Genomic DNA, 15997 nt, shown 5'->3' with positions numbered 1-15997 from the left:
GAAGAACCTGCAATATTTGATAGCTTACTTGCTTGCTAGAGCGTCAGTCGGTTTAAGTGGTGGCAGAGGAGTGCCTCCATCTTTTCCTCTGTCCGTGAGAAAATTAATTACACTGTCTGATCAAAACTTTCCGGAGACCGCTGTGTAATGCCGAACTGACCACTAGATATCACGGGAGGCGAACCCGCCAGTGTAACAGGAGGCTGGGAGTATAGTGTTACATTTCATTACATTTATACTTACTCCGTAGATAATGAATAAGACATTTCGTTATGATGTGGAACGTGTCACTTTAACGTACGTAAGTTTTCATTACACTATATATATATATATATATATATATATATATATATATATATATATATATATATATTTTACAGTTACTACTTCGTATCTAAAAATTCATCTATTGAGGAGATGGAGTTGTCATTAAGAAATTCTTTTAATTTGTTTTCAAATGTTGGTTGCCTATCTGTCATACTTTTAACGCTTTTGGCAAATGAGATTAGATTTACTTTCATTCCAATTGATCCGTAGTGAGGAGGTCCTCCAGGATGTAGAACATGTCAGAAAAACAATAATACATGACAAATATTTACAACTGAAATAAATAAGCTATTGCACCTTCCACAGGTCCCAAGTGGAATGATCGTCATTTTTTTATGAACGCTATATGAAGAAATCATTTTACAAACATTAATGCACTGACTTTAAAATAAAAAAGTTTTCTTTATTTATAAGGTAATAAACATGTAATAGAACTACTACAATTTACAATGAACACATTACTGCACTGAAATGGCGCAGAAGTTAGATTGTACTTCTATATATATACAAATCAGTTGGTTCTAATGAGAAATTCATCAAAGGAGTAGAAGGAGTTGGCCACCAATAAATCCTTTAGACTTTTCTTAAACTGAATTTCATTAGTTGTTAAGCATTTTATGGCTGCTGGCAAGTTATTGAAAATGTGTGTTCCTGAATGATGCACACCTTTTTGTACAAGAGTAAGTGACTTTAAATCCTTGTGAAGATTATTCTTATTTCTAGTACTGATTCCATGAACTGAGCTGTTGGTTTGAAAAAGTGATATATTTTTAATGATAAATTTCATTAAGGAATAAATATATTGGGAAGCAGTAGTTAGAATCCCTGGTTCCCTAAAGAGGCATTTGCAGGATGTTCTTGAGTTCACACCATATATAACTCTTACTGTACGTTTTTGTGCCCGGAAAACTTTAGCTTGGCTTGATGAATTACCCCAAGAAATAACCCTATATGACATTATGGAATGAAAGTAAGCATAGTATGCCAGCTTTTTCATTTTTATATCTCCTATGTCTGACACAATTCGCATTGCAAATAGAGATTTGTTAAGACGCTTCAGCAGTTCTGTGGTGTGCTCTTCCCAGTTGCATTTATTATCAAGCTGTAATCCCAAGAATTTAACACTGTCCACTTCTTCTATCTGCTTGTAATCGTATGTTAGGCATATACACGTGGGACACCTCTTACAAGTTCTGAACTGCATGTAGTGTGTTTTTTCGAAGTTTAATGACAAAGAATTGGCTATGAACCAATGATTAATGTCCCCAAAAATTTTATTAGCCGATCTTTCTAAGAGTATACTTGACTTGCCATTTATTTCAATGTTTGTATCATCAGCAAACAAAACGAAGTTGACATCTGGTAATGACCAAATATTTTTGTGGCACCATAATTAATCCCCTTCTGTGCCAAAGTCAGATTTAACCAAGAATACTGAAGATCATTCTTTTTTCTTGTGCTGTACCGTTTCAGCAGATCAATGTGTTTCTTTCAGTTCAATTTCTCATTAATGCTTACACAGAAATTTTGAATATTCTGCCTTAGCAACAGACTTCTGTTCAAAGTTTATGTTTATCAATGCTGCTATGCCATTTACTGTACAGAACTGTATATACTGTGTTTGCCCAAAATTTATGACGAGTCCATTTGCAGAGAACCACTTAATAATTTTCTGAAAAGCATTGCTTACAATTTCCTCAGATAATTCTTGTTTGCTGGGTGTGATTACCATACATGTATCATCATAAAAAGCTAGCTCTGCATCTTCATGAATATAGAGTGGCAAGTTATTAATATTAATTAAGAAGAATAGGGGACCCAAAGATGAACCCTGTGGGACACCATTTTTGATACCTCCTCAGTTAGAGGAATCTGCTGATTTTTCAGAGTATCTATACTGTTAATTTCGACATTCTGCATTCTTCCAGTTAAATGTGAATTAAACCATATATGTGCATTCCACCTCATACCACAATACTTAAGCTTATCTAGAAAAATTTCATGATGCACTCAGTAAAAAGCCATTGAGAGATGATAAAATATCCCAGTGGGCGATGTTCAGTTATTCACAGAAATTAATATTTGATCGGTGAAAGCAAATATAGCATTTTCTGTTGAAAAGCGTTTCTGAAAACCAAATTGACATATTGTTGGTACTTTATTTTTACAAACATGTGACGCTACTCTTGAAACATTGAGTGAGATAGGGCGGTAGTTGTTATCATCAGACCTATCCTCTTTTTTACGCAATGGTTTAGCGATAGCATATTTCAGTGTATCTGGTAAAACGCCCTGTTTCAGTGAGCTACTACATATGTGGCTAGGAATCCTAATTATCTGTTGGGCACAAGCTTTTAGTGCACTGTTGGAAATGCCATCAGTTCCATGCCAGCTTTTATTTTCCTAGTATCATAGGAGAGTTGGTTGAATTTCAATTTCATCAAATTGCATGCGCATTTCCTCTTCAATATACAGGCTTGCATTTTATAATTAATAGCTAGATTCTATTTTCTGTACAAGCTAATTGTCTATTTTTTCCTATTTTCTGTACAAGACTTAAAAAAGGTTATTTAAATGTTTTCTACTTCCGACTTTTTGTTAACAAACTTTTCACTGAGTTTGATACAAATACAGTTTTCCTGTGCTCTCTGGTGCCCTGTTTCCCTTTTAACAGTATTCTTAATTCTTCTGGAGCTTTTAATAACTTTTCTTATTACGGTGTAGTAGTTTTTATAATGTTTGTTTCTGTAAGATACATTTCCCTTTTCTGAGTACGAGATATTTTTGTCCGTTTAGTAAGCCATAGCTTTTAGATGTTTCTTACAACTATGTTTCACTGTTTTCTTAGGGAAACAGATTTCAAATAATCATGTTGTCTGAAGAGTAGCAATAACAGCGGAATAGGTTGGTCAAGATAGCTCAGTGACTTCAAACCTGGGTTAGTAATTGGGTGTCACTTGAGTAATGGATTCATCACGGATATTTCAATCCTTATAAAATTGCCCAATTCGACAGCTGGTGATATTACTGTAATGTGCGAACCTGAAAAGCAACAATAACTAAACCATTACGAAGCAGACCTCATGCAATGACGTGCAGGGACCGTCGAGCATCGCAGAGGGTGGAGGTAAAAGAAATCACATGAAGTCGCCGCAACAAACCATTCGTGAGATCCAAGCTGCAACTAACAGTCCAGCTAGCACAATGATTGTGCGTAAGGAGTTAAAAAGATTGAAGTCCAATTGTAGGCATGCTTCTCCTACGTCCCCTCTTTCTGATATTAATGCTAAGCGACGATTGAGGTGATATAAAGATCGATGCCACTGGACAGTGGATAAGTGGAAACGAGTAATTTGGAGTGACTGACGAAGTACCCTGTGGCAATCCGATGAGAGGGTTTGGGTTCGGCGAATGCTTGGGGAACGTTACTTGCCACCATGCGTAATGCAGTGGAGCTGGCGTTACGACGTAAGTGTAGTTTTTGCGCTTAAGGAAACTCTTAAGTTCGTGAGCATATGAACACATCTGACAGCACTGTGTACTGCACATACCAGAGAAACACTTCGGAGACGATGATTGCGTCAGCATAGCAATGCACCCTATCATAGAACAGCAGCTGCGAGGCAGCAGTTTGTGGACTATAACATTTCTGAAATGGCGAGACCTGTCTGGAGTCCCGACCTACATCCAGTGGTGGACACCATTGGGATGAGTTACAACGTCGATTTCACTGCAAACATAAGGCTCCAATATCACTATCTTCCCTGGTTTCGGCTCTTGAGGAGGAACGGGCGGCCACTGAGGCGCTTCATTGAAAGTGTCCCCAGCAGAACTTAACTGTCATAAAGGCGAGGGAAGGACACTGCATATAAAAATGTCCACTAAAAGCTATCATGATACTTTTGCAGCTCTTAATTTCAATAGCAAATATCTTCATAGTGCACAACGGCTCATTTCGGGTTGGATGAGCATTTTCGTAACACTTAAGTCTGCAGGCTTTCGTAGCCGTTGTCAAAGTTAAAATTTCTGGGTTGTTAGGCCACGTCATATTTCCACTAAAATAATCGACGTTTCTTCCTCTCTGCTGGGATCTTCTTCAGGATGTTTTGATGTTCGCTATCGTTCTAGCAGTAGGGGACACCGAAGCGTCCAATGACAGTGGACACCGAAACATCCTGAAGAAGATCCCAGCAGAGGGGTCTAAACGTCGATTATTTTAGAGGAAATATGACGCGCCTTAACAACCCGGAAGATTTTAACTTTAATTTTCGTAATACTTTAGAGCTTAAACCATGATGAAACATGGTGATCTTCTGTGTATCTTCTCTATTTCCTCTATCAATCCTACCTAGTAACACGTCTCAGAATCAAGAGCGATACTCATCGACGGGACTAATTAGCTACTTCTATTGTGTATATATTACATTTCTTGAAGATTCTTCTAAGAAATTGCAGTCTGTCATTTTCCTTTCGTACACAAACATTGTACATGGGCGTTCCACCATAAATGGATCCGGGTGCACAGTCGTAGATATTTTGCGGCTAGACTGTTTCCAGTGATAGACCGTCAATGGTGTATTCTAACAGTGGCGCTAATTTACACGTCAAACCTTACATTTGTTTATGCCGAGTAAGTTGCTGTATCTGGATCAAGCCATGACTCTCTGTAGGTATCCGCCAATTTCATTGTAATTTTCTGGCGTTGCAGTTTCGCTATAGCATAGCTCCCCAGAAGGTGATACAGAAATCCACTGACAAACTTTCGGAACTTGGTACGGTATATTTTTGGTGCAAGGGAACCTCGCTCTCCGGCTGATAGCAACAGAGGTAAGTTTATTTCTTTGGACTAATTGCTCCCCTTTATCTTTGTGTGCATGTTATACAGAAAATATCAGTACAACAGTGTAAATGGCCATGGTATGCACTGAGTGTTTTGTCTGGAAACCACCTTGTGCCATTCACTCGCGGTACTTGCTGTTGACAACAGTAATACCTACTTTACTCTTCGCCCTCAAGCATGCTTTCAGTGTAGCTTGATTACGTATCGAGTTCGTGTTTACAGTAGTGTCAGTTGTACGTTAACAAAAAATCGTTCAAATGGCTCTGAGCACTATGGGACTTAACATCTGAGGTCATCAGTCGCCTAGAACTTAGAACTAATTAAACTTAACTAACCTAAGAACATCACACACATCCATGCCCGAGGCAGGATTCGAACCTGCGACCGTAGCGGTCGCTCGGTTCCAGACGGTAACGCCCAGAACCGCACGGCCACTCCGGCCGGCGTACGTTAACAATGGTAGACAACAGTATGCACAGCTTTAGTGATGAAGTGTTTACCGATGTACTCCTAGCTTATGGGTTCATTCAATGTGATGAGAAAGCGGTGCTACGATAGCCTGCTGGCGCTTTCCCCACACCGGCAGCAGACACATCGCACTGCTTTGTACATAAGCGCTCTCTCCGTGTTTTGTATGTACATTTTAGTGGTTTCATATTACAGACTTTGGGGTAACAAACCAAATGAATCTTAATTACATAATTACTGTGTGATGAAGCATCGGAGCCGGCGGGAGCCTTATAGCGAGCGACTCAGAACATATCCCTGAACTACCTCCGAAATTTAGTTGGTGGACTTGAGGTTGGCCCAGTACCTTTATTTATGTAAATAACGCCTCTTTCTATATTTACATCTACATCTGCGTGATTGCTCTGCTGTTCACAATAAAGTGCCTGGCAGACGGTTCAATGAACCACCTTCAAGCTGTCTCTTTACGGTTCCACTCTTGAACGGCACGCGGGAAAAACGAATACTTAAATTTTACTGTGCGAGCCCTGATTTCTCTTATTTTATCGTGATGATCATTTCTCCCTATGTAGGTGGCTGCCAACAGAATGTTTTCGCAATCGGAGGAGAAAACTGGTGATTTAAATTTCGTGAGAAGACCCCGTCGCAAAGAAAAACGCCTTTTTTTTTTAATGATTGCCACTCCAATTCATGTATCATGTCTATGGCACTATCTCCCTTATTTCGCGATAATACAAAATGAGCTGCCCTTCTTTGTACTTTTTCGATGTCATCCTTCAGTCCCACCTAATGCGGATCCCACACTGCACAGCAATACTCCAGAATAGGGCGGACAAGCGTGTTGTAAGAAGTCTCTTTAGTAGACCTGTTGCAAAATCTAAGTGTTCTGCCAATGCAGTCTTTGATTTGCTCACCCACAACATTATCTATGTGATAGTTCCAATTTAGGTTATTTGTTACTGTAATCCCTAAGCATTTAGTCGAATTTACAGCCTTCAGATTTGTGTGACTTATTGCGTAATCGAAATTTAGCTGATTTCTTTTAGTACTCAAGTGAATAACTTCACACTTTTCCTTATTCAGGGTCAATTGCAACTTTTCGCACCATACAGATATGTTATTTAAATCATTTTGCAATTCATTTTGGTCATCTGATGACTTTTCAAGACTGTAAATGACACCATCATCTGCAAACAATGTAAGACGACTACTCATATTGTCTCCTATGTCGTTAATATAGATCAGGAACAACAGAGGGCCTGTAACACTTCCTTGGGGAACGCCGGATATTACTTCTGTTTTACTCGATGACTTTCCGTCTATTACTAACTGTTACCTTTCTGACAGGAAATCACGGATCCACACAACTGAGGCGTTAATTCCATACGCACGCAGTTTGGTTGGAAGACGCTTGTGAGCAGCGGTGTCGAAAGCTTGTGGAAATCTAAAAATAGGGAATCAATTTGACATCCCCAGTCGATAGCACTCATTACTTCGTGAGTATAAAGAGCAGGTTGTGTTTCGCAAGAGCGATATTTTCTGGATCCATGTTGACTATGTGTCAATGAATCCTTTTCTTTGAGGCACTTCATAATGTTCGAATACAGTATATGTTGCAAAACCCTACTCAAAATCGACTTTAGTGATATGGGCCTGTAATTCAGCGAATTGCTCCTACTTCCCTTTTTGGGTGTTATTGTGACTAGAACAATTTTCGAGTATTTAGTTACTGATCTTTCTGTGAACGAGCTGTTTTATATAATTGCTACCGTATATTTGCACAATTCCAGTAACTGCTTAATAATTTACTCGTTATCTTAAGAATGAACTTGAAAACTGCGATTATGGTTCCCGTCACTTGTAGAATATTTCAGAAGAAATGAAAATTTGTGCCGGACCGGGACTCGAAACCGAATTTCCCGCTTGTCGCTAGCGGTCGCCTTAACCACTTTTTTGGTGTGTGTTTTTCGTTTTATTCGTGAAACATGCTGAGCTACCGCGCCGGCACCACTCCGGCTACCCGAGCACGCTTCCAAGAGCGACCCAACTCTCCACTGGTCCTGGAGTCTACTATCGCCTGCGCTCGCACTACATTACATATTCCCACACAGGGTGAGACAGTGTTTTCACCCGTCATCGCCTTGCTACGGCTTGAAATACTGCAGCGTGTGTTTGAGATAACAGAGATCCGGGAAGCTCTGGAGACGTTTTCTGAAATGTTGTACAGCTGCAGTGAAACCATAGTCGCAGTTTGTGAGTTCATTCTTAAATGAATGCGGCTGTTGAGCGTCAGTGCAGTGTCTCAGGACTTGCACCTCAATGCTTATTATATGGTAGCAATATACAGGGTGACACACGGGAACCGGACGGTTTTGAACTGCGTGGTACTGAGCGCGCGGTGGTGGGAGGTGGTCGTGGTGGGGATAGTTCTGATCCACACAAGACGCCATTTCATTTACTCAGTCACTACGGAGCAGTAGGACTTGCAACGTCGAGTGTTTGTCTAGGACAGTTTCGTGAAAAGTGGTGAGTCTATTATTGCTACGCAGCGATTATTTCGTGCGCGGTTTAATGTCGGTCGACATGGAGCTGTTCCGAGCCGTAACACAATCCTCAGATGGGTGGAAAACTTCAGATCATCTGGAAACATACGTGATAAGAAGCATCCTGGCCCGAGACGCAGAGTAACGACACTAGGAAATGTTGAAAGGGTAAGGCAAGCGGCAGTCAGAAGCCCAGGACGGTCAGCTAGACGTCATGCTAGTGAGTTACGAATCAGTCGTGAATCGGTTAGACGAGTTTTGCATAAAGAATTAAAATTTCATCCCTACAAAATGCTAACTGTCCAACAACTTAAACTGATTTTGCTGTACGAGAAGACTTGCTTACAGAATGCAAGTGATTTTGGGATCGAATGAAAATGAAATTTTGTTGATGAGCGATGTAGCTCATTTTCATTTAAACGGGACCGTGAATAAGCAAAACCTACGTTACTGGGCTCCAGAGTATCCACACTTATCCACCAGCGTCCTCTACACTCAGAAAAAGGAACAGTCTGGTGTGCTCGTGACTCTGTTGGCATTATTGGACCTTATTTTTTTTTTAAGAGAACGGGGCCACATTTACTGTTAATTCGGTTCGTTACATTCGTATGCTTGAAACATTCTTGAAATCAGAGCTAAGAAGACGACGAATCCCTTTAAGACGCGGTTTGGTTCCAGCAGGATGGGGCAACATCGCACACCGTAAACACTTCAATGATAGTTCTTAGATGCATGTGTCCTGGCAGGATTATCTCACGTTTTGGCAATGTTCCTTGACCTCCCAGGTTTCCCGACTTGTCAGTATGTGACTCTTTTCTGTGGGGGTACCTTAAGAACTGTGTGTATAACCACAAACCACGAAATTTGGACGAGTTGAAGAATGCAATCATTCAAGAAATTGCTGCCATCCCTGCAGAGATTTTAGTCCGTGTGGTGGAGGATTTTGAGAAGAGACTTGAGCCCTGCATTCGAAATGATGGACATCACTTTGACGACATTATTTTTCACAAATACCTTTGTTAACTAAAATGGCAAATAATGAGCTTTGATTTTGTGTAAATAAACATGCATTAATTTTAAAGTTGGCTTAGTATTATTTCACTAAAAACCGTCCGTCTCCCGTGTGTCACCCTGTATTTAACTTTGAGGTCAAACCTTTATCACCTTTGTCTGGATGGGAACCACAGCCTCGATAAATTTGTAGAGAGACTTTGTTCCACCAGGCTCTATTTAAAATTATACTTCACGAAGCAATACTAATTTCGAGCTTAGCTAATTTTCAAGTGCAACTATGAACAGATGTGGATGAATGATACTCGTCAACTAAAAATTGCGTGCTATGGATGTTCTCATCACCACAAACCAAGTACTCAAGTACCATTGGCAACTGTTAGGTGTGGTTTGTAGCGATACATCGTGAGAATATGCATTTTCAGGACTTTGTTACGCATAATCACGCATAGCACGCGGTTTTTAACTGACGAGGATGCTGAATCCACATGCTGAGCTTGAAAGTTAGCTAAACTCGAAATTCGTAAAGTTTAATAAAGTGCAATTTTAAATACAGCCTTTTGGAACGATTTCTGTCTTCAGACCTTTATTTCTTCCCAAGTATTGTTGGTTTTAATAATTTATGCTAAACAATATTATGGTATTAGAGTATTATCCCTATCTCCATGATGTCATCGAGTTGCTTAGTGCGTCGCTGTGCAGCGCAAGAATTGTAACTCCCCGAATGGTGTGTTTTGGTGCAGCAATCCACTCGCGAGCGGATGTGAGGGCGTAGCTTTATCGTCGTCTCGCTTTCGGTGTTCCTGAGGGGAATCCCCACGCAATCACGCACCTGCCGACCTGCCCTCCCCTTCTTCTCCCCCCCCCCCCCCCCTCCGACTCCACCGTACCTCTTATGTCCCTCCGGCCCACGCACTGCCTCGGGGTCTGGGGCAATCCGAACAAAACGTGCTCGTTCGCAATTTACTCTGGCGGCGGCGGCGACGACTCCCTGCAGCGAAGACAAGTGAGTGGGGGCGGAGAGCGCGGAGGCGCCACCTGCTGTGCGCTTCTCGGGATTACTGCGGCCCGCCGCGGCGGCGACAAATCCTGATATTACGCCGGGGCGCGCTTCCGTTAGCGCGGACACCGTTCCGATATAAGGGCTTTGCTGAGCACGGCTGGCATAATTAGCACCGACGCGGCACGCTGTAAATTCTGCCATACTCCGCTCCTGGTAACGACGGTCTAGCAGGCAGAGGTGTCTGAGAACACCGACCTTAATGGGAAACCTCTCTCTCTGTATCTGTTCTCCTCTCTCCTCCATGTCGTGGCTGGGGACGAGGCAGCTCGACGCATACGGGCAAATTACCGAAAAGTAGAGTCCCGGTTTCGTCAAGAAATTTGTGAAATTACGAGCTGTATTCGTAAAGCAGGGTTAGAACATACAAGAAGCTCCAGAATTATTCTGTTTCATGCGGAATCGACACTGCACGGACAACTGAAAAACACCGCTAATCGAAAATACGAGAGCGTTTTGAAAAGTAATGCTTCCGAATTTTTTTGTGTGAGAACTCTTAAAGTTTTTTAAAATAAAACAACCTTTATTAAATGTCTACATCTTCTGAAGGTGGCAGGGGTAAAATACAGGGAGCGAAAGGCTATTTTCAATTTGTACAGAAACCAGATGGCAGTTATAAGAGTCGAGGGACATGAAAGGGAAGCAGCCGTTGGCATGGGAGTGAGATAGCGTTGTAGCTTCTCCCCGATGTTATTGAGTCTGTATATTGAACAAGCAGCAAAGGAAGCAAAAGAAAAATTCGGAGTAGGTATTAAAATCCATGGAGAAGAAATAAGAACTTTGAGGTTCGCCGATGACATTGTAATTGTGTCAGAGACAGCAAAGGACTTGGAAGAGCAGTTGAACGGAATGGACAGTGTCTTGAAAGGAGGATATAAGGTGAACATCAACAAAAGCAAAACGAGGGTAATGGAATGTAGTCGAATTAAGTCGGGCGATACTGAGGGAATTAGATTAGGAAATGAGACACTTAAAGTAGTAAAGGAGTTTTGCTATTTGGGGAGCAAAATAACTGATGATGGTCGAAGTAGAGAGGATATAAAATGTAGACTGGCAATGGCAAGGAAAGCTTTTCTGAAGAAGAGAAATTTGTTAACATCGAGTATAGAATTAAGCGTCAGGAAGTCGTTTCTGAAAGTATTTGTATGGGGTATAGCCATGTATGGAAGGAAAAAAATGGACGATAAATAGTTTGGACAAGAAGATCATAGAAGCTTTCGAAATGTGGTGCTACAGAAGAATGCTAAAGATTAGATGGATAGATCACGTAACTAATGAGGAGGTATTGAACAGAATTAAGAGGAGTTTGTGGCACAACTTGACTAGAAGAAGGGATCGGTTGGTAGGTCAGGTTCTAACGCATCAAGGGATCACCAATTCAGTTTTGGAGGGCAGCGTGGAGGGTAAAAATCGTAGAGGGAGACCAAGAGATGAATACACTAAGCAGATTCAGAAGGATGTAGGTTTCAGTAGGTACTGGGATATGAAGAAGCTTGCACAGGATAGAGTAGCATGGAGAGCTGCACCAAACCAGTCTTAGGACTGAAGACCACAACACCACCACCACCACCAAAAACAACAACAACATCTTCATTCTTTATGTCTACGTATTTATTTCTCAACATAGTCACCCTGGCGGCGAACACGATTCTCCCAACGAGAGACCGGTTTGTTGATACCGTATTTGTAGAAGGTTTGACTACTTGCACCGCTTCATCACTAACGAAGTGAAGTTTTCGAAGGCGTTCGTTAAGTTTTGGAAAAAGACGAAAATCGGGCTAATTCTGTATTCGTATGGAGGACCATCGATGACAATGAACCCAAGGCATCGCACTGTTGCAGAGGTGGCAGCGCTCGTGTGTGGTCTGGCATTGTCATGCTGAAGCAGATAGTGCTCCATGTGTTGTCGATCTCTTCGATTTCGAAACATGGATACAGCACGCTGTTTCTCACGCAACGACGTAATTACGTTAACGTAGTCTTGTTACACGCTATAGTCGGATATCTGTAGCGACAGAGGTCTTCGAATATGTAGACATGAAGAATGTACACAAAGTCTGTTTCATTTATAAAGTTTTAAGAATTTTCGCATTAACCATTTGGAGGCATTAATTTTCAGCACGTCCTCGTACACATGTTTTAACGGATCCATCTATTTACTGCGTTTACAGAACACATTACATGTCACCTTTGAAAGCCCATTACGTTACTCGCCGAAAACCCAAATTGTTTACAAAATTACCGTTGCTTCACACTGTATTTCATATCACTTGCTTTCAGTTCCCTTTTGGAGAGTAGGCGTGCTACTTTTTTCTGTTTCTGTGTTTCGTCCACTTTCTTCCTGAAGACGGTCCTCATTTTCCATAGAGACAGAATAACGGTATATTCAAATGAATTTTGTCTTTTATAGTATACCCCTTGGGCTAAAGGCGAATCAAGGAGACAATTAGGAAGAAGACAAGAATAGCAAGATTTTCTTGAGATGAATGACTTGAACTTCAAGACAGTTCACCAGTTCAAATACTTGGCATCTTGGTTTACCTACAAAAATTACATAGAAATGGAGATCAAGGAAAGAATGGCAGTGGGAATGAGAAGCATATGTTCCCTTAGTCAGATACCAAAATCCTTATCAGCGAATACTAAGATGAGAATCTGTAACACAGTGGTATGCCCAGCACCCATGTGCGGCTCAGAAAACTGGTGCATGATAAAACGCGAAAAGGAAAAACTATTAATTTGAAAGGAAAGAAATCAGGAAGATTTAGGGCCCAGTCTTAGATAAGGCAGAATGAAGGAGGAGGAGGGGGAGGACTGAGGAATTCTACCTCCTGATGCAACAACCATCAATACTAAAGAAGCTGAAGAGCAAAAGAATCCACTGGGCAGGCCTTGTAACCCGTATGCCAGAAGAAAGACAGATGAAGAAAGCATCTGAGGGGAAACGAAACACCAGACGCCACACAGCACGACCAAGGCAGCGCTGCATGGACTACCTGGTGAAGCACCTGGCAGTTCCGAGACTGAAGACACCTGGAGGAGACGAGCACAAAACGGAAAGGAACGGAGGCAGTTTGTGGAAGCAGCGCGTGGTCTGCAGGGCCTGTGACCACTGGATGTGTGTCTATGTATGTATCTATGTGTAGTCTAACAACAGGTCAACGCATTTCAGTACCACAGCGTGAGTGCTATGGATATCTTATCACCCGCATCGACTGTAGGTGGCCGAAGTGTCGTCAAATTGAAAGCCGGCACCCGGCGAACGGCCTGCCCGACGGGGGGGCCCTAGCCATACGATTAAAGAAAACCCCACAAATGTCAATTGGTCTGGTTGTTACGTTTCGTACCTTTTCATGTGAACTGGTACCCCTGCCAAATAACGTGTAGGGCCCACGCGAGCACGCAGAAATGCCGCAACACGACGTGACATTTACTCGACTAATGTCTGAAGTAGTGCTGGAGGGAAATGATACCATGAATCCTGCAGGGCTGTGCATAAACCCGTGAGAGTACCAGGGGTTGGAGCCTCTTCTGAACAGCATGTTGCAAGGCATCCCAGATATGATCAATAATGTTCATGTTTGGGGAGTCTGGTGGCCAGCGGAAGTGTTTAAACTCAGAAGAGTTTTCCTGGAGCCACACTGTAGCAATTCTGGACGTATACGGTGTCTCATTGTCCTGCTGGAATCGCCCAAGTCTGTCAGAATGCATAATGGACACGAGTGGATGCTGGTGATCAGACAGGATGCTTAATACGTGTCACCTGTCAGAGTCGTATCTAGACGTATCAGGGGTCCCATGCCAGTCCAACAGCACATGCCCCACACCATTACAGAGCATCCACCAGCTTGAACAGTCCCCTGCTGACAAGGAGGGTCCATCGATTCATGAGGTTGTCCCCACATCCGTACACGTCCATTCGCTCGACACAATTTGGAACGAGACTCGTCCGACCAGGCAACATGTTTCCAGTCATCAGGGGTCAGAGATTTTCTCTGCCTCGTGATGACTGGGTATTGTGTGCTGTCCTTAGGTTAGTTAGGTTTAAGTAGTTCTTAGTTCTAGGGGACTCATGACCATAGATGTTAAGTCTCATAGTGCTCAGAGCCAGTCATCAACTGTTCAATGTCGGTGTTGACGGGCCCAGGCGAGGCGTAAGGCTTTGTGTCTTGCAGTCATCAAGGGTACACGAGTGGGTCTTCGGCTGCGAAAGCCCATTTTGATGATGTTTCGTTGAATGGTTCGCGCGCTGAAACTTGTTGATGGTCCAGCATTGAAATCTACAGCAATTTTATGGAAGGGTTGCACTTCCGTCACGTTGAACGATTCTCTTTAGTCGTCTTTGGTCCTGTTCTTCCAGTATCTTTTTCCGGCCGCACCGATGTCTGAGAGCTGATGTTTTACCGTATTTCTGATATTTACGGCACATTCGTGAAATGGTCGTACGGAAAAATTCCCATTTCATCGCTACCTAGGAGATGCTGTGTCCCATCGGTCGTCTGGCGACTGTAACACCAGGTTCAAAGTCAGTTAAATCTTGATAACCTGCCATTCTAGCAGCAGTAACCGATCTAAAAACTGCCCCAGACACTTGTTGTCTTATATAGGTGTTGCCGACCGCAGCGCTGTATTCTGCCTGTTTACAAATCTCTGTATTTGAACACGGATGCCCATAACAGTATCTTTGGCACTTTAGTGTAGATAGCAAGTGTAAAATAAAATTTAAATATGAGACAACATTTGGTTGTTCTAGTGGCCTAGTTGTTTCGCCTAACCAACCCATACTTTTCAGAATGAGATTTTCACTCTGCAGCGGAGTTTGGAAGGTAAGAGACGAGATACTGGCAGAAGTAAAGCTGTGAGGACGGGGCGTGAGTCGTGCTTGGGTAGCTCAGTTGGTAGAGCAATTGCCTGCGAAAGGCAAAGGTCCCGAGTGCGAGTGTCGGTCCGGCACACAGTTTTAATCTGCCAGGAAGTTTTCAGCCCATACTTGTTCTATATGCGTGTCTTGGGTGTCTTACAGAAAATCACATGAAAATGGCTACGCTGCCAGATCCGCTCACCAATGAAAGCAAAGTAAAATGATAGTTGAATCCAGACAAGCATAGCTAATTAGCAGAAAGTTGTGTTTCCAACCACTGTCATCGATTCGATCGGCGGTAGTGTAGGCAGCCGCTTCAGCTGTAGCCCTATCTATTTACTTCACTATTTGACAGTAATCTAGACGTCTTAAAACTGACATCACATCGATAAAAAAAGACTTGACTGAAGCTACGTAAGTCAATGGCTACCAAAAACGTATTATGACCTACCTGTTGGGTGACGAATCTTAAGTTGTATTTGTTTCTTAAAATCATTCGCCTAAGGTTTGTGGTGGATCTGATGAAATAGATGGGACAGCTACTCATTATTGCACTATGTATGCATTAGTCGTACCTGCTGCATCCACGACTGACTTCATTCTCGTTGGAGGGAGCACAGAGAATGTTCAAATGTGTGTGAAATCTTATGGGACTTAACTGCTAAGGTCATCAGTCCGTAAGCTTACACCCTACTTAACTTAAATTATCCTAAGGACAAACACACTTACACACACACCCATGCCCGAGGGAGGACTCGAACCTCCGCCGGGATCAGCCGCCACAGTCCATGACTGCAGTGCCCCAGACCGCTCGGCTAATCCCGCGCGGCGAGTACAGAGAGCTGCAGTCTGAATGTTTTATGAGGTTAAGAGGACAATGTAGAATG

General features: G+C 42.3%; 1 protein-coding gene across 1 annotated transcript in view; it reads right to left on the bottom strand.

The window, feature by feature from the left end:
• The window catches only part of LOC126260583 (ecdysone-induced protein 78C), a 210265-nt gene extending 199770 nt beyond the window's left edge, over positions 1-10495 (bottom strand). Inside the window, exon 1 of the mRNA XM_049957919.1 lies at positions 10157-10495. Coding sequence (XP_049813876.1) covers positions 10157-10495 — 339 coding nt within the window. The remainder of the gene's footprint in view (positions 1-10156) is intronic.
• Positions 10496-15997: the final 5502 nt, after the last annotated feature.

This window comes from Schistocerca nitens, chromosome 5 (genome assembly GCF_023898315.1).
Source record: "Schistocerca nitens isolate TAMUIC-IGC-003100 chromosome 5, iqSchNite1.1, whole genome shotgun sequence".
NCBI classification, from domain to species: domain Eukaryota; kingdom Metazoa; phylum Arthropoda; class Insecta; order Orthoptera; family Acrididae; genus Schistocerca; species Schistocerca nitens.
Note: the sequence above shows the minus strand (reverse complement) of the source record. Positions and strands in the feature narration are given on the sequence as shown.